Source organism: Pezoporus flaviventris, unplaced genomic scaffold, assembly GCF_033815535.1.
Source record: "Pezoporus flaviventris isolate CSIRO_AGI_PZ_B2104156 unplaced genomic scaffold, CSIRO_AGI_Pfla_v1 ptg000148l, whole genome shotgun sequence".
NCBI classification, from domain to species: domain Eukaryota; kingdom Metazoa; phylum Chordata; class Aves; order Psittaciformes; family Psittacidae; genus Pezoporus; species Pezoporus flaviventris.
In genome coordinates this window covers 2,065,448-2,084,138 of record NW_026892696.1, presented here as the reverse complement: position 1 = coordinate 2,084,138, position 18,691 = coordinate 2,065,448, and the positions used below count along the sequence as shown (strand labels likewise).

General features: G+C 41.7%; 1 protein-coding gene across 3 annotated transcripts in view; it reads left to right on the top strand.

Annotated features, from left to right (window-relative positions):
* VPS13D (vacuolar protein sorting 13 homolog D) overlaps positions 1–18,691 on the top strand; it is a 102,939-nt gene that overhangs the window by 82,432 nt on the left and 1,816 nt on the right. For all 3 annotated transcript variants that reach the window (XM_061479318.1, XM_061479316.1, XM_061479317.1), the window contains one exon: positions 15,144–15,275. In XM_061479318.1, the coding sequence (XP_061335302.1) occupies positions 15,144–15,275 (132 nt within the window). The remainder of the gene's footprint in view (positions 1–15,143; positions 15,276–18,691) is intronic.

Sequence of the window (18,691 nt, the reverse complement as noted above, 5' to 3'; positions counted from 1 at the left end):
GATAAAAAAATGTACTTGAGACTATGTAGGTAATGGCGGGGGGGGGGGGGGGGGGGAACAAACCCAAAGCCACGCCACCACCTATAAGCAACTTTGTGCTCATGTTTTGTTTTTTTTTGTTTGGGTTTTTTTTTATGTGCTTATATAATGGAGCAACAAAATTGTTCTTTTGGGGGTATAAAAAAACCCCAAACCAACAAAGGATTTGTATGTGTTTCGGGCTGCTGTGTACCACTATCCCCCTGCCGCATTTGTTAACTGTTCAAATATGCGTGGTTTGGAATGAAAGCTGAACAGTGTTCCAGGCCCAAGCTGCTGGCTTCCGTTGAACACAATGTTTTTGCATGCTGCGCTGTGTCGGCTTCTCCAAACTAAGTACACAGCACCAGCTAACCCTGGAATGCCTGCTTATGGTGGTAACTGATTCTCAGAGTCCTTTTGAACACTTAAAGAACCTGAGTTAAAAGTGTGGTAAGAGCGGCCTGACCTTATCTGGAGACTGTGTGCAGGTTTCCAGTACTGGCGCAGAGTTGAGTCAACCAGTTAATTCCAGTTGCATTTAAATAGCATGATGCATAACCCTAAATTACAGGCCCCTTGCAAATCTCTAATGACATGGTTGAATTTTTAAAAAGCCCTCAATTTAAGCTGTTTGACTTCAACCGATCAGTTTTGGGCGAGATGAAGAATTTTAATTGACATTGTAGGTTTTCCTAAAAGGCACGTTCTAATTCCAGCTAAGTTACTGAATTGAATAGAACTCTGAGAAAGACTCTGTAGCTGGTGTTACTGTGATGCTGCTGCAAGGACACGAGTCTCTTTTGGCTTCAGAATGTGCTGGTTTGTGTTGCTTGCACAATCCGTGTGTGTGGAAAATGGAGCCAAACTAACAGGGCTGAGATGCAGACAATGGCTTTATAGCTGATGGTGATAGTGGAAAAGGCAGTGGGTTTACAGTGCAAGAAAGTACTTCTTAAATGTGACTTTAGGCTGGACTTTTTCAAGGCTAATCTTATAACTTATTATGTAATCATATAATTTATTATGCTTGTTATTTATGAGTAAAGCTGGCTTAATACTTCTCAATTTTAATGCAGAGGGGAGCATAAAATAGTTGTGACAATGCAGTGTACATCTAATGACTGGGACTCGAAACCTTTATTTGAGTGGGGTTTATGTGTTCCAAGTGCTCCAGTGTCACATACGAGAGTTCTGATTATTTCCATATTGGTCATATACTGCCAAAAGCCTTAAAGGCCAGTTCAGAACAAGAAATCTGTTATGTCTCTAGATATGCTTGGAAAGTTCGCTCCTGGAAATGTGTTTTAAGTTTTAGTGCAGCACAAGGAAAGAACATTTATATTTAGACATGTGTCTAACTTACCGAGTAGTGCAGGAAACTGCCATCACACTTTCTCTCAGGCTTCTGCCAGGTCAGTGCAAGTTTAAGATTAGTGCTGAACTGTTGCAGCAGTTAGTGGTGTTTTCTGATAGTCACAAGGTGAAACTTAGAAGTAAGGAGGTAACTTCACAACCTACCCAATTCAAATGAATTCTGTCAGTGAACTAGACTACATTAGTAAAGAACAGTTTGGGCTGGCAAGCCATGAATGGGCACAGAAAATTCTTACGTAAATATTTGTTTCTTTTAGCTGTACTCCATCTGGAAAGCAGTAGCCTGTGCTCATTGTTCTTTAGTTCCCCACTTTCATGTCATCACTCAGAAATGTGCAACCAGGCTGCAAAGTCTGAGACAGTGTCAACAGCATGTGGTTTTTTTTTTGGTTGGTTATACATCCCTTTCTCTGAGCTGTGACTTTGATTGCAATGTCAAAAGCAGTAGAGTTGAGAGGATGAGCATCAGTGGTACTCAGAAGAAGCAGAAAATCTGGACCTAATTATATGGAACACCAGCTCAGCTTATATACTGCACAGTATGTCCTCAAGATTCTCAAGTTTTATAGATAAACATGGTTTGAACCTTAACACCTCTCTATGTGTCGCAAATTCTGTCCTGACCACTAGACTCAGTCGAGATCTGACTTCAAGAGCCTTCACAGTAATGTCAAATGTGTATGGGCCACGACTCTGGTGAAGGAGGTATTATTCTTCTGGTAAGCCCTTCCTAAGATTTTCATGGTAGAAACCAGAGAGAAAATGTATTTATTAGCTGATACTCATTGTGCTGTGTAAATCTGGAAATGCTACACAAGACAATTTAGTTGATTCATCGCTCTGATCTGTGAATGACTTGGGCAATATGATTTCTTTGATACCCTCTTTCCTCTTTTCCCAGTGGGATATCAGGTTTTTATAATGATCTGTTTTCTTTTGAGCAGGTTTGTCCATTTCATTCCTATGGCACTCTGTCAAATGGCTGTAGGTGTTGGCTTTTCCTCAGTGTTGGCCCCACCTTCAGTCACTGTTAAACTTGACTTTATGGTTTCCATTCTTCTGTCATTAGTGTATGCAGATTCTTCCATTGCTGCTGTTGAGCTGCTTTGAAATCCCCCCAGACTGTAAGTTCCCATAAGCACTGCATGAAAAGTGACTGTCACATCCCTGCTCTGTGACAAGCTGTGCTCTGCAAGTCATCCAAGCCTGTGCTGGCTGGGTTTACTGGCATACCACATTGCAAACGCATACCCAGTTGCCTGCTCACTGTTTTCCCTCAGTTTTTTTTCCTGTATTTTATTCTATTTTACTTCTTTGCGAGTATCTCCTTGTCATTTCATATTTGTGTATGGCATTATTTTTCCCCAGATGAACCAGGTTGCAATTTGTAGGTTGAATCGTATTTCATTTCCTGCCATATTTCTGACCTCTTCAGGTCCTTTAGTACTTCACTGTCCTCACTGGAGTTTTAAAAGCCTCCTCATTTGTCCTCTCTAAATATGATCTTAAATGCTGCCTTTACTGGAGCCCTAAAGTTAGGCAAGCCTGGGTTTGTGCCCAGACATTTTGCAGCACCTCAGCAGATGCTTCCCCCTTGAAACTTTAATCACTTTCTGTTACCAGTTTTACCTGCTCAGGAGTCTTCTATTCACTTTTAATTTATCACTGATAACTTCCTGTAGCTCTGTTCCTGAAATGCCCATGCTGGCTCACTGAGGAAGAGGGTGTAGATGTTCTGGAGGGTAAGTTGTTCCTTAACCACAGTCCTGCACCTCTTCAGTGTGGACAATTTAATCTCAAAACCTTAAAGTTTTTTTTTCTTTCCAAAAATGAACCTCAGCTATTTTAGTTTCTTAACTAGAAAGAGAGAATAATCCAGAACCCAGAACCTGAAATGATTTCTAGGTAATAGAAATTAGGTTGTACAGTGTCTTGGGTGACGTGGTCCAGGGTGAGGTGTCCCTTGCCCATGGCACAGAGGTTGGAGCTAGGTGATCTTAATGTCCTTTCCAGCCCAAACCATTCTATGATTATATAAATGGAGTTACCCTAAGAATTAACAGAAATGCTTCTCTGTGCCTTTTGCCTCTTCATTTGTTCCTCATTGCCATTTGACCCATCTGCCTTGTAGCTGTGACTGGTTTTCTTTCTTACAGCTTTCTGTAAGAATGATTTGATTTTTTCTTGCTTTTCCCCAGGGTTATTTCGAAAGCAATGACTCAGGATAGAGAAGTGTGGTCTTTCCTAGACTGTACAGCAGTAAGTCTTATGTACTGTACATCAGGGAACTAATACGGCTTTTTGTCAGGGAAGTCTCAGGTAATTATTATATGTGACTCGGAGTGGAATCCTGGCAGGATTGCTTTGCATACTCACTCCACCAGTCTACAGCCCCTCAGAACTCTGTGGAAAGAATCCAAGCAGTTGAGGCATGTGGTTACTTTTCTGGAGTGCCTAAAATCGTAAGAATTGGGGATGGAGTGTGCTGCCATTCCACACTTGACTGCACTTCTCAATCTCTACATACTCATACAGTACAGCAGAATTTGCTATGCATGATTGGAGAAAATGACTCTGTTGCATGTAGTTTTCATGACTATCAAAGAAAGACAAACCTTTAAAACATTCATTTTGCTTAATAATATTTTATTGCAGAGTCTGTAATTCTAGAACCATACGTATAAAAGTGTCACTATTTCAGAACCATACGTTGGTTCATTGCAGGAGAGCACTGTTAGCTGCTCAGCACCCCCAGGAGTCCAGATGATGTGGAGATCCAAAGCTCTGTGCCAACAGAGCCCATTCCCTTTCCTTTTGGTACCTGTCACAAAATCAAACTGTAATGCTTTTTGTGCATGACTACAAATACCTTACTTTAGGCCTGAGTAATGTTTCCAGAAGCTCCTTCCTAGGTGTCTGCATTACCAGATACCGTTGACATTCGGAGTGTTTGTGAAGTAAGTTGTCGTTACAGTTGGGTGTCTTTGTCCCCTTATTTTAACTTGACTCGGTGGAACTATTTGGAAGGAGTGGAATTAAAAGCTCACAGTTTGGACATACGGCATACTTCATTAATGTTGTACAGTTTTGGTTACTTTCACATCTGCTATATATGAATGTTCTAAGTAAAAGGAGGTTTTAGGAAAAAAATATCAATTACTGGCCAGTGTTAGGCCATGTTTAATTGTACAGGTCTTGCATTTTACATCTGTTAAGTTGATGTATTTACATACTTACAGATCTATTAAGTAGTATCTTACGAGCTACACTTGGAGTAGCAGGGGCTGAGAAAGGAAACCTGGAAGCAAACACTTTAGCTGTTTGTAGAAAGACAGTTTTTGAAGCCCAAGGGTTACAGTTGCTGAGGTTCATAAGTGCTCCCTTCACACTGTACTTCTGGGGTTTAGTGCACCCTGCATATTAGCAAAGAAGCTCTGGATGGTTTAAATTCCAGTAGGGAGTGCTAAACATTTAGTTAAAGCTTGTGCAGTTTCTTTGGTTTAAAACCTTTTTGCTTTGCCATGTCAGAATGTATTCCTACTGCTACAACTGAACAAAAGCTTGGTTTAAGAAAACTGCTGGGTTCACCACTGGTAACATGTGTAACATTAAAAAGGGAGGCTTTATGAGGGACCAAGCTGTCATTCTAAATGTCAGCATCTGTTTTGTAAGAAAGAAAGTTTTTCCACTCAACCGTAGTGTTTAACTTGACATTTGAAGGCAGAAAGATACCCTGGATGCATTCAGGCTGTTGGTTAAGAACAGAAAGGGACAGAGGCACTGGAATGGAACATTGTGAAGGGAAAGAGTGAAAACTCAAGTGAATAATGGTGAGTAGTCAGATTAGGATAAAATGTGAAATTGCATTTTCCTTTAGATGTCCACGCATATCCACAAATAGTCTCAAAGAGATGAATGAATACAAACTTCCCACTGTGATAGTCACCACATAACCAACATATTTACTAGTGCCTTGGTAAATTACAACTAGAGGCAAGTATGTTCCTGTCAGTGGGTGAAGGAACTTGCCTGGCTTTGGTGTTAATTGGGACTGCTGAGTTCAGAACAGGAGCCACATAAGCTCCTGTTTCTGGAAATGGACAGTGTGGGTACAGCACTTGCCTGCTGTCAAGGGCAGTATTTAGCCATTGACTCAAAGGAATGCATCCAAACAGGAAGAAAAACATATTTCCCTTGAAAATACTTCACATTTTGTCAAATTATCTTACATTTCAGCACAAGCTTTTGGTCACCAAGGCAAAAAAGTGAAAGGAATGCCTCTTTCTGTGCTGTATGTTTCCTGGTTTCTGGCATTCATGTGATTTTTAGATCCTTCTTACTTGGAAAGCCCTTTGCTAAATGGTGCTGCTGTTTTGGTGTATTCTGTGGAGCAGTTTTCTTGGGTTGAAATAATTGGAGAGCACTGCAGAATAAACAAGTCTGCAGTGGCATCTCCTAGAGTGGAATTGGAGAGACTTAGAGAAAGAAAAGAATTGAGGCTTATGCATTAGCATCAGCAGAACAATCTGGAAAGTCACCCAAGACCTGACAATAAATATCCACAATTTCCATTCACAAATCTACTTGCTTGGAATTAGGTGGGATAAGTTGAAAGCGTATGTGCACCAGAAATGAACAAAAGCTTTATTCAAAACAGACGTGGCTGTTGGAATGTACCAGGACAAATCACCAGACTGCACATTCTGTGGGGTTTTATAGTATTTTTGGTTCTCTTACTAGTATTTTTAGTTCATAAAAATAGCAGGAAAGAAGAAACTGGTGTAGTGGAACAGGAACCAGCAGTTGTCTATTTGCATCTTTCTAAAGCAGCAGTGGCAGGAGCTGCTGGCCAGGGCACTGACTGCATCTGTTTGTGCCACAGGGGCGATGGGGTTGGGCAGCCTTTTGGGCATTGGTTTTGTTAGTCCTAGTGGTGATGAAGGTGAGCACAAACGACATCTGTACTGAGGAACGAGGACACGGTACCTTGTGTTATGCATATACCCAGTAAGAGTCCTTGGTAGGGTCCGTGTATGTGTTTGTTTCTCTTGCATGTATCGGGAACACCATCTTTTAAGTTGTCTTTCCATTTGCTTTCACTCCACATTATTTCACCTGAGATTGTGTTAAAAGGTTTCTTTACATCCTTAATTTTCTGACCTGTATCAAGGAGTGGCCTTGAATTACCACAGTGATAAAGCTGGGAGTAGATAGTGTTGAGCATGCTCGCAAGTAGCCATTTTCCATTCTGAGACCAAATATAAAGATGTAGGCAATGTTTCTGACATACAAAATGAAAATCTGTGCTACATATTGTATTTCTACTAGTTTTGTGTCTTACTAGAATTACTTGCCACATCCTCCTCTGAGGAATAAATACACAGGCATCAGCTTCTTTGAGGTTACTCCACGTGTTTAAAATGGTAGAAATACTAAACCATGTGGTTGGTCAGGAGTGTTTGTCCACTGCGAGGTTTTATTTTCAAATTAGAAGGTAAGGCATTGCTCATTGCTTTAAAGCAAATACCAGTAAGCGGTATTTCAAGGCACATTAGTTGAGGTTCATATTTATGTAGTAATTACAGGCTTATGTAAAGTGAGGGACCTTGTGGTGAAGTACATACTAAGGTGCTGCTGGGCTCTGTACCTGCTTCTAGACAGACCTTCCCTTTGTCATTGTCGGTGAGGTTTTCTGCTCAGCCCTAGTCCAGTGTCTGTAGATGGGAGCCCAGGGCCTGCTGGGATGGGGTTTTACACTTGTGCTGTCCTTTTGCCCTTCCACTGAACTCTTTTCATTTCAGTCATGAGCAAACAGTCAGTGCCTGAACTAACAACCCTGCAATCCTCCAAAGCACGCCTCGCTTACAGTACCAAACAAAGGGAGGCCCGCGTGGGCCGGCCCAAGCCAAGGAATGCAGCTTCGAGGTTCTGCTCCATAAATTTAACCAGCACGACAAAAAGGAGATAATATGAGCCTTAGTGATGATCTGAAAGGGGGAGGTTTGTGTCCCATTGATTGCGGTCTGGCCTATTGCCAGGCCCCAAGCCTGACCGACAGTTGAACCATATCGTTAAGGCGTGTAATACAGCTCAAGTCTTGTACAGCAGCCAATGAGTACATATCCAGAGGGCAAAAGTTTATAAAGAGTTGAGGCTGTCCTGTTTAACCCTCTCACGCTGCATGTAATATATACGGCTGCCATTCAGAAATAGTCACATTGCTATAAAAATGTAAACCTTCAACTTTCTTTACTTGGGAAAAAAAAAAAATCCATGTGTGTGTGATTTGGAGCATGCAGCAGATTTATAAAGTGATCCGAGAAAACTGAGTTTTATTTAAAAGAGAAAAAATCAATCCAACCCACTTTTTTTTTCCAGTACTACTTCACCCATAGTTACTTCTTAGTTCAAAGATGTCTTCTGGGTTGTTCTACAAACTCTTTCGTACAGATGGAGCTATTTATTGCCTTGATGTCACCTCATTTAGCATGTGGCTGGTATTTATATAGATGATTTTATCACCTAATGTTGGTGTTAACATGTGGAATTCTCTGTATCAGTTCTGTAAGTACAGACAGTTGATTTGAATTTTCTTGCAACTGCTGACTTTAAAAATCAAAACAATTCTGAGTAGCTTGGTTAGGTAAAGCTTGTGCTGGAGGACTCTGCTGTGCTGGCTGCAGCCTGGTTGTACTAACTGAGAAGTATATAAAAGAGTCTGAAGAGAAAACACCTGGAGTCATCACAGTTCCTTTCACACAGCAGCTTTGTGCACACCTAGCAGCTGATGTCCTGGTTTGATTGTTTGCATTCTTCCCAAAGTGGGGAAAGCACAATGCTTTCCCAGAAAGGTAGGAGTACAATAAGGAAACATTCCTGTTACACTTCAAGTAAAGTGGCTGTGTTTGCATTTACATCACATGGGCATTAGCACTGATGGGTTTTGAGGGGACTATTATAAAAGGGACCATTATAAACATCAGTACAGAAGTTAGACCAACACTCCATCTATTCCACTGCCCTGCCTGCCAGCAGACTGTACTCAAGTTTTAAATCCTCCCTGCCCTGTGCCCTGAGGCACCATAATAATGCCATGGCCCTGGGCACTTTAATCTTCACCAAGGCATGTTGAGCTCCTGTTTTTCAGATGGGTGTTCCCAAGCAATCCCTGGTAGGAGCTGTACCTTTTACACTGAATCAGGAGGTGAATGGGAGCATTTTGCAACATGTTTTGAGACAGGAAAGTTGAAGGTGACAACTCTTGTCATCACTGTGATGACTCTGCCAAGACACGCAGTCTGGGAAAGAGGGATAACAGCGTTTACAGTGTTATATTTTGTAAACTCCTTAAGTTTGATGGTATCAAAGTGCTTGAAAAGGTGTTTGTTTGCTGCACAGCCATTAGTCAGAGGGGGAGGAAGTGTCAAAAGATGCACAGGGTGGCTGGTGGAAGTGCCAGGCAGTTGGCTGGGATGCAGGCACACACAACTTACCTATATCTTGGATTTGTAACACAGACACTGTGAGAATGTGCTGTTTGGGTGAGTGCAGCTGCTGCACTGCTGGTTTTAAAGAAGTTACGCTTGAGGTTGCAGTTAAGTTCCTCTCACTTCCTTTTGAACTTGAAGCCCAAAGAGGTTGTACACAGTCATACACCCAAGGAACAGTTTTCAGTATAGTTTTGATGTTGTATACAAAGGAAAAGGGGACAGGGAAGAAGAGCTACATCCCTATGTTGGCAGGAATGGCCTACATGATAAACAGTTGCTTCCTCAGCATGCTGCAGTTCTCCTGAAGGTATATTGGGTCAAATAAAGGTCTTGAGCATCTGAGCTGGTAGATCCCTCAGAAGAGGAGGGATTTGACTGTAAGTGGGAGGTTTTAACCCTAGGCACTATTTATTTGCATGTTTCTGCCTGAAACTAGCAGTTTGGGAACACATTTAACAGGCACAATATATTCCATGCATTTGCTGGAATAAACGCATATAAGCTTCCTCAGATATGAAGTCAGCAGGGAGCTGTCTGGCTTACGATTTTACACATTCTTGCATCTAACTGAGACGTTCTAATGCCCAATCCAACACTCAAGCTGCCTGCGCTGCATGTGTTTTTAACACACCTCAAAAGCATCTGTGTCCAAGACAGTGACTGAATTCCGCCAGAGCTCTGGGTTCAGGAGCCAGGTCTTCCAGAGATTATCTGCCTGGTGGGAACTGCTCCCCCTAAGTCCAGTGCTGGGCAGGACGCAACTGCACTTAACCCTTTGCAATGCATAACCACCCTCTGCCAGCAGAGCCACATGAAACCTACATGGTCATGGGTTTTGTTTGAGGTTAGGCCCAAGTCATTTAATGCTCTCAGATGCAGACAGCTAGCACATAAACCCCAATGCTGCCTGTCCCCTTATGCTCAGTAAATTCAGGGGATGTTCCCTCTTACTGCAAAGGTTATTTCTGTTATTTGAAACAAAATCATGGAAATAGTGGGGTTTTAGTAAAGGGGTGATATGAAATCTTAGACCAAATTAGAAGTGGCATATGTTTGTTTTCATTTGTTTTCTATATGCCCCTGTGGTGTGACCGCATCAGGTGTAGTTTTTTGCTGTGATGGCTGAACTCTCAGGTTCATTTTTAAGGTATATATTGTTTAGCATTTAATTGATTGTGGCACTTTTGAGTATGCTTTATACTGAGCCCTCCCATTACATGTCTGTGAGACAAGTACCATCTTCATTCTGTGTTCTGTGGACATGACATGCATGTGATGGCGGTACTTAAGGCTGCAGGTGCATTCCAGTTCTGAACCCCAGCAACTGCAGCATGTATTTTAGTTGTTGCATACCTTGTGATAGAAGATGGAAGGCCATTCCTCCTTGAACTTACTAAGGCAAGTCCCTTCTTAAGGTCTGAACTGCAGTAAAGCCTTCGGCAAAGCACTCCCTGTATTTATGAAGCAGGCTTTTTCCAGAGCCAAGTAAGTAACATTGATATTACATCTTGAAAATACTAGCAGCCATGGAATTGTTTCATCGGCTTCTATTACCTGCCAGGTTTCCTTTGTTTGAACTAAGGTTAGCTTATAATTATTTCAAGGGATAGAAATTGTTCCCAGGCTGGCAGTCTGTACACCAGTTACAGCCCAGAACAGCCTTTCATCAAATTTTATACAAACCTGAAAAAACAAGTTTGCAATGGAAACCCTCACAGAATCTGAGCTGTTCCAGAACCACTAAGTTACTGCTTTGAATGGGCTGGGGTGATGAGGTGGCTAAACTGGAACACCTTTATGAATGTGATGAGTCAATGACAGTTGTTGGAAGCTGTGGCAGCAAGAACTAGATCTCACTGGAAGACTTCATTGCCAGAGAGTGTGGGGCAGAGCCCTGTGGCCACAGAACTCTTTGAAGGGCCTATGTGCCTGATCTGCCCGCTGGTGTCTGCAGCTGGAATGGACTGGAGGCTTGGTGCCAGACATGCAGTACAGGTACAGCAGGTGAAGCCTCTTCAATTAAATACTAGTGTCAGGCACCAGAACTGCATCTCCTGGCACTGACAGCTGTTTGTAGAGGATCTGGGGTGTTCTTGCACTCTGCTGATCATGGATCAAGGTCTGTACACATGCTCAAGTTGGGCTCTTTGGTCAGGTCTGTAGTTGCCAGTGCTGCTCTCTTACCAAGGACAGACAGGAAATCCCACAGATACATGTTTTAAATGGACAGTTGTAGTGATACTGTGTTTGACATCAGAATTGTCTTGTCTGCTTTTCTTCCTCAGGAGATGTTGCTAAATTTCCTAAAGTTGCTTTATTCTGGGTGCGATACTGGGGAAATGAAAGATAGACATCTGAATATCATTTTGGAAGTGCAGTGTTTTGTTTCACACACTGTCATCTTTGATAATACAAAGTTTGATAGCTTCTAATTTATTTTTTTTTAATGGCTTTGTCAAAAGTACACTTTGAGAAAATTGTTTGGGTCCAAAACGCTTAAAAGATGAGTAACAGTTACTGTTCTCAAAGCCACTGTGTATGCATCTCAGCAAGAATCACATCTATAAACCTGACAGTGTAAACCTGACATGGTGACATTAGTGAAGGAACAAGAATAAGCAATTCTGTAAAACATGTGATGTCTTGTGTAGTTTTTTGGTCACAGTTGGTAAATAATTATCACCGGTAATGCCTGAACAACTTCCTTACCTCAGTAGGTTGCGATCTGTTTGATTACAGAACAGCAGAATCACAGGAGTTGTGTGAGGTGTTACGCAGAAGGCAGCCAGTGAACACCGTGAGCTGCTGTTAGTGTGCCTGGAGTTATCTGCAGTGATTCTCCAGCGTTCAGCTTGGTCTGAACAGTGAAGAACTGAGTGTGTGCCTCAACGTTCTGACACCAGTTCCAATCTCTGTGTCTTCATTCAGCAGTGCTCTACCCTGCTGTGACTAGTAGACATGAGGGCATTTCTGTCTTGTGTTGCCTTTGTGTGCTTATTAAAAAAGAATCAGCAAATCTGGTGAGTGCATGTTTAATGTAACACAGATGTGGGCACACCACCGTCTGCTTTACAAATCTGCAGCTTTTTTATTTCATCAGTGTTGCTTATTATTTGCAGAACGTAACTTGAGACAGTAGAACAAAGTTTTAGATTGAAAAAATCAAGTTGTGTGGAATGTTTTTAGCTGTCCAGACCAAACAGAGCAGTTTGCCAAAGGGGGTGATGGACTAAATCAGTGCAGTTTAAGCTCATGCTAGTGGCACCTGGTTGAAAGCAGCTGACCTTATCACTAAGGTGAGGATTATCTTTTATCGCCAGGGTGAATACTTAGAGGCAAGAGGAGCAGTGGGGACAGTAAGCACTATACTCTTCAAGTACTTCTTCCTTTTAAAAACAAAAACTAAACCTAAACCCAACCACAACCAAACCCACAAGACAGAAACTGCCAAATCCGCTGTGGTGTTGTCTATTTGTAGGATTGCTACTTGCTCTCTGACCTGCTTCTGAGCCAGATATTACAAACCAGTGTTCGCTGATGTTCTGGTTTCTTCAGAATAGGTCTGACCAAAAGGCCCTGTTCTTTCCTCATTTTTACAGGAGTCTTTTCCTGCAGTGCTTCAGATACCTCTTCTCATGGTACTGCAGCACACTTGAGCTTTTGTCTGGAAGCTGGTTAATGTAAAACCCATTCTACAGCATTGGTGCTAACTCCTATATGGACAGTTATCCAACTTTCCTGAATGCATCATAGGAAAGTGTCCAATTAAAAAGTTATTGATTAGCCAACAGTTAATTAACAACTACATTATCTGACCTGCTCTGGAAACTATTGAGAGAGAAACCTGATGGGTTAATGGCTGGACTCGATCTTAAAGGTCCTTTCCAACCTAAATGATTCTATTACACTTCAGATACTCGCTCTTGAAATTTGTCACTAGAAGCTACAGGTGCTGTAGAGGTTTAACAGCCTGTGGGGACTTCTTGGCTAAGTGAAACTGCCATTTTACTGCTTTTGGAAGTTAGGAAGTAGAACAAGCAGCAAGAAGTGAATTACACTGCTTGGAGCTCTTTAATTTCTTTGGCCCTTTGCCTCAACATTTTTGCATTTCATGAAGCAAGCACATACTTTTGTTTACTACTAAGAATCCAACAGGTAAAACAGGCACTTATTCCCCTCTGGTGTAGGTTTGGAACAATACCATACAACCGTACCTGGCACAGCTGGATCCTAGTTAGACCTAAAAAATCTAAGGGGCAGGAGAGGTGACTTGCTCCAAAGTTGTACTACTTACTAATGAAGTGCTAACCACTGCGCACAGCTGGTACTCAGCAGAAGTCGTACCTGGGTTGTGGAAATCATCTAGTGTTTAGGTAACCCTGATTCAGAGAAAGGCTACAAATGGAAGAATACAAGTAATACTAAGTATCTTTATGCTGCAAATTGCAGTTTTCAGACTGATATTTTTTAGCTTAGATGCATAACATTGTACTTAATAAACATCTAGCCAAAAGCAAAGTGGTGCAGTGGGACAGGTAGAACAATGAGAACATCTGTCAGCAGAGGGAAAACTGAAAATTTGACTAACAACATATTGCTGGCACTATTAACGACAGCATTTGTTATGGTTTTTGAAGCCCTTGCTCTGTTCCACATTCTTTTAGTTGGAGAATTTCCACTTTTCAGTTCATCCTCCCTGCTGACAAACTGACTTTTCTCTCTTAGCATAACCGTAGTTTAGCTGAAGTCAAGAGTGTTCTGTCTCTCCTGGTTTCTCTCAAAGAGGATCACTGGTAAGCGCTACTTCTGAGCTGCTGGGGTTCACTATGCAGGTTAGGGATGCAATAACCTCGTAAACAAAATCAGAACTTACCAGATAGTCATAATGTATTAAAGAAATTGGCTGATGTTTTCCTCTGCTGTGCGGCACAGTCAGTATCTTTGGCTTCTATTCCTTGTTTGCAAAATGCCTGGTTGATACCAGACAGAGCTGGGACAGCCAAAACACCAAGAGGCCCATCTTGCAGGGGGAGAGCAGCAAATGTGATGCTAAATCATGAATGACATATAAGAGATGGTGTTCCAGTAATGCTTACTGCAGCCAAGAAGGGAAGGGGCAAACCACCCCCGTCCTCCCCCAAGTCTGTTGCCATTGAAAGGCGAACATGTCAAAGACTCGAAGGAAAACAAATAGTAAAAGGGTACCTGGGTTGCAGGTCTGGGACAGGGCAGCTGAAAGGGAAAGGTGACACAGAAACAAGACTCTGGAGGAAGCACCAGCAGAAAGCAAAGCTTAGAAGGCAGCTGCTCCTATGTGCTAGTGCCAGGCAGCTTAGAAAGAAAAATGTGACCTAACGTGGGATTTTTGTCCTGTCTTTTGATGGAAAAGGATGGGAGCAGTTCACTGCACAGGGTTTGTACAAAGATTCAAGATGGGAATTGGAGAGCACTAATCACAATTGGTGCATTTGGCTTGGAAAGTTCCTAACACCGGTAGCCTGACAGAGATATGAAAAAGCACACAGCAGACCCAGGGTGATGCTGTTTGGAATGGACAGAGAATAAAGCAGGGCTCGGCAGCCTGGAAACACAGTTCTTCAGGGGTAGGGTGTTCCAGAAGCTTAAAGGAATTCAGAGTGTTATTTTTTAACAAAATACTGCTAAGGGAGGAACCTAGCCTGTAGTTCTTCAGCACCGGGGCCAGTATCAACCTCTCATGTTTGTTAGGCCACACATATGTCTCTTCCTGTCATTTTTAATAGATGCTCAAGAAAGGTAAGTTATCCTAAATCCTACTGCAGAGCCTCTAGTTAATGTGGATTTTTCTTTTGTCTTAGCTGCATGTTCCTATTTCTATAACTCTTCAATGCTTTGAAATAAACATGAGCTTTATCTAGGTTGATGCAATGTTGTTTTCTATAGAGCAGTGAGAAAAAACAGATCAGTAAAACTGTGCTGATAAATCGATCCCACATCTGCAGTGTACTCATCTTAGGTTGCTCCTTCCTATTAATTTAGCACACTGCCCCTTAACTGTAGGAGAAAAATGGGAGACATTTCTTTGAAATGTAAAACCAGAGGAACAGACACCATGTCTTCCACATCAAGTATTACAGTATCTATTTGCTGTATTTGCAAAGATCTGGTATTTCTTTGTCACACTTCAGAGTAAATAAAACTGTGTGCTAACAGATTTAAGTGGAAGGAAAAGTGCTGCTGTGGCACTGAGTCATTTTTCTGCATCTATTTTGCATGCAGGACACGAGCAGAGAGGGTTAGAAAGCCCCGCTGCTGCAGGGGACCACAAGGGCTCTTGCCCCGCTACTCAGAAAGTCAAGCAGAAGGACAAGAACAGCTCTTCAAACTGACTGACAACATCCAAGATGAGTTGTAAGTACTGACTGGCAAAGTTACTCCAAGTAGTTCTGTTTGCTGCCTTTGTATCTTGGTGTCTTTGGGGAAGAGGGACTAAAACTGTTTTACACACCCACATGCACATGCATGTTGTTTGTTTTGGGTTGATACCCATTAATTGCACAGCAGGAGCACCTAAGCACCTCCAGCCTGTCCACTGGCTGTGCACAGAGGACACTGCAGGTGCCATAGGACTCCTGCGGTTCACATAGAGGCTGGGGAAGAAGCAGAGCTTCAGTTTGTTGATTCCTGCTGCTATTAAAGTCCCTGGTCCCCTTCTATCATTACAAAAGATGAAATCTCAGTAAGTTTCTAAGTAACATGTCCATTAATAAGCATGATGCATCTCCAACCCTCCACTGATAAAACAGCATGTGTTTCAAGCCTGTGCTCTTCTTCCCCTGTAACATCCATCCAGGCATTACCAGTATCTCTTCCCTTCTCTGTCCCTTACCTCCCATTCTACACAGCCCAAGGCCTAGGTGAGTGGCTAGTGATTCCTGACAGCAGAACATGGACCACCACTGACCAGCACAGTGCTCGCTAAGGTGGCTCTGATTTAGAGACACTAACTTGGACACCTGTGGTACATGTTATTCCTGAGCTGTTAACAGCCAATGACCAAAACAACCTGCAGCTTTATTTATTTATTTGTTTTAGTATCTTAATTTCACCAGTGTCAGTGATCAGGCTCTGACAGGCTCTTGCAGGCAGCTGAAGGCAGAATCCAGTCTGCTACTTGCTTGCAGCCCTGTGATCTCACACCGTTGTTATCCTGTTTTCATCTCATTTAAGTAAGTGTCTTTATGCATACAGTCTGGGCCTTAGGCAGGGAGAAGTGAAAGAGAGCCACTTGTGACCAAAAGCATTGCCAGCTTTTAGCAAGTGCACCCATAAGCAGATCAGTGGGCTTTTGTCATCAAGTCACACTGTTAATTCACTGTGACTTTCACCATTAGGAACATCATTCAACAAGAACACAGCATTTCTTGTCATGAAAATAAGTACAAAATTATGCCTCTTTTATCCTAGCATCATAATCAGAAACACATTTAAAGACATGATTATTTGCATATTTTCCTTCAGAGTTAAATCCATAAAAGGAGGTTTAATACCTTGCTCTACTGTTCTAACTAAATGTTTCCACATTTTTTTCCAGTTAGGCTGGCTGTTTCACTTCTGGAAAATATTGTGTAATTACTTCCTGATGTTGTTAAAAACCCCACAAATTCTCCAGAGTTCTGGTTGCTTCTACTTTGTTCTACTGGATCATGTTTCATTTAATTTTTTGTTTTATTAATTTGAGATATTTTTAATAGTGTAGAAGTATGGATTTAAAAAAAAACCCAACTAGTAGTATCTTGAAGTAGTATCTTAAAAGGTTAAATACCAATTTTGAGAACTAGACACGGAGAAGAAAGAAACAGTTGGCAAGAGCAAATTGGTAATAATGCGTGACTCAAACCTGGGACAAAATGTAGAGCCTGAACACAGATCAGCTAATGTTTCTATGCTTTGCCATTAAATCAGTGACCTCTATTTCCATCCCTCAAAATACATACATGACACCAGTAAAAATCTTGTATGGAAAATTAGATTTATAATCTGTTGTTCTTACAGAGAATGTACAAACCCACAGCCCAATTACCCAGTCACTTCCACTGAGCATTACAGTAGCTTTGCAGGCTTCAGTTCTCCTCACGGATGTCCCTCCATCCATCAGCACAGCTGTGATGCTTTTGTGGATGGATAAAACCACTGCAAGCTTCTCAGCCTCCGTGTGACTGTAGCAAAAGAGAGGGACACAGTATTCAGGGTGTCTGGTCCTTTCTCTGCTGGAGAAGAAGCAGAGCAAGTCAGTGCGCCATGAAGTTGCCTCTGGTTCCGCCTCTTGTAGAGGCCTAACCCAAGTCAGAGCTAGGACCTCTGCTGGATGCTGTACTTGATTTTGTATGTCTGTCCTAAGGAACAAGCCTATTATTCTGCAGGCTATAATGCTGCTCTTTTAAAAATAAGTTTTCTGTGATACTTCAAAAAAAAATATCACTCTTCATCCTACTTATTTTCAAGACAAGAACCTTACCCCAAAGTGTCTGAACTCCTGATGGAAAACTATGGGGCAATTGCTAGTTTCAGTAACTGTGTTAACATCTTCCACCTGGGTTTTTTCTGAAGCTGAAATAAATGGATTTGTCCATTTTACTTAAAAGAGCACAATTCAGTTTTCCTATTCCATGGTTTTATCCAAGGTTAGAGCTGGGCACAGTGTATTACAGGCCTTTTTTTTAATTAGAAAGGCTGTGCTCTTCTCAGCACTTCATTGACAGTGTAAGTTGTTGACTTGTGTGTGTTTGCCTTCCCCAAGTTTGTGGAAGCAAGGGCACTTGTGAGCTGACAGGGCTAGCAGGCATAGGGCAGGAAAAAAACAAGGTCAGTGCACAACACAGTCTCTCAGAGAACTAGCAATAGAAAGTTACTGGACTTATTCTTTTACACCACAAAGAAACCATGATCTGACCTTGAAATTTTTCTGGCTATTAAAATTCCATTTATAGTAATGGATTTGTTTGGATACGGCTCAGAGTAATTTGTGCAAAGTATTACTTAAATGGTAGAGTTGGCAGTAGCATTACAGACTGTAAAGCTTTTTTACCTACCAAAACCTCATGAGTAATAACAAACTGCAATGATTTCAGAGCTAGTGGAGTAGTTTGCACACGGTATTAGGACAACAGCGGACTTGCGTAAGCAACGGTTCAGAAAATAAGTCATTTTAAACCCACCTGGCAGCAGCAGCATCTTAGTTTGATTTTACAGCTATGCTTCTGCTGCTGTGGATGGAGCATTACTACTCTATGTAGCATTCTTCCATAGTTACAATTTTGTATTTAATTTTGTGAAACTTTCAGCATTTCAAGAGCCCCACTAATGAGGTTCATTTCAGTAGCAAATGGTAAGTGGGGGAGAAGCTTGTGTGTCACGTATCTACTTCACTTTATGGTTATTTTTGTTACACATTATTTGCATTACCTTTTCAGCCATCATAATTCTCAATATTCTGAACTCACTCTTTTCTACTTCTACTATTCATCACTCAGACTAATCTCTCTGGGGAAACCTGCTTGCTGCTTAACCTTTCACCCCTGTGTTAAACAGCTGATTTTTCTAGCTACTGATCCAGGCACAGCAGGTTAAACTTGTTTTTTGTTTTTAAAGGCAGGGGAGATGTGTGGTCAAAGGAAGCACAGCAGGTCTACAGTGTGTAGAAGGATAATGCTCTTGTCATAAATGTCTGCAAACCTTTCATGTATCAGCACTGGAACTGAAGTTGAGTTACAATTAAGTTTCAGTATGAGGACTTGCAGTGTTCCGATGTGAGGAAATGACTCTTC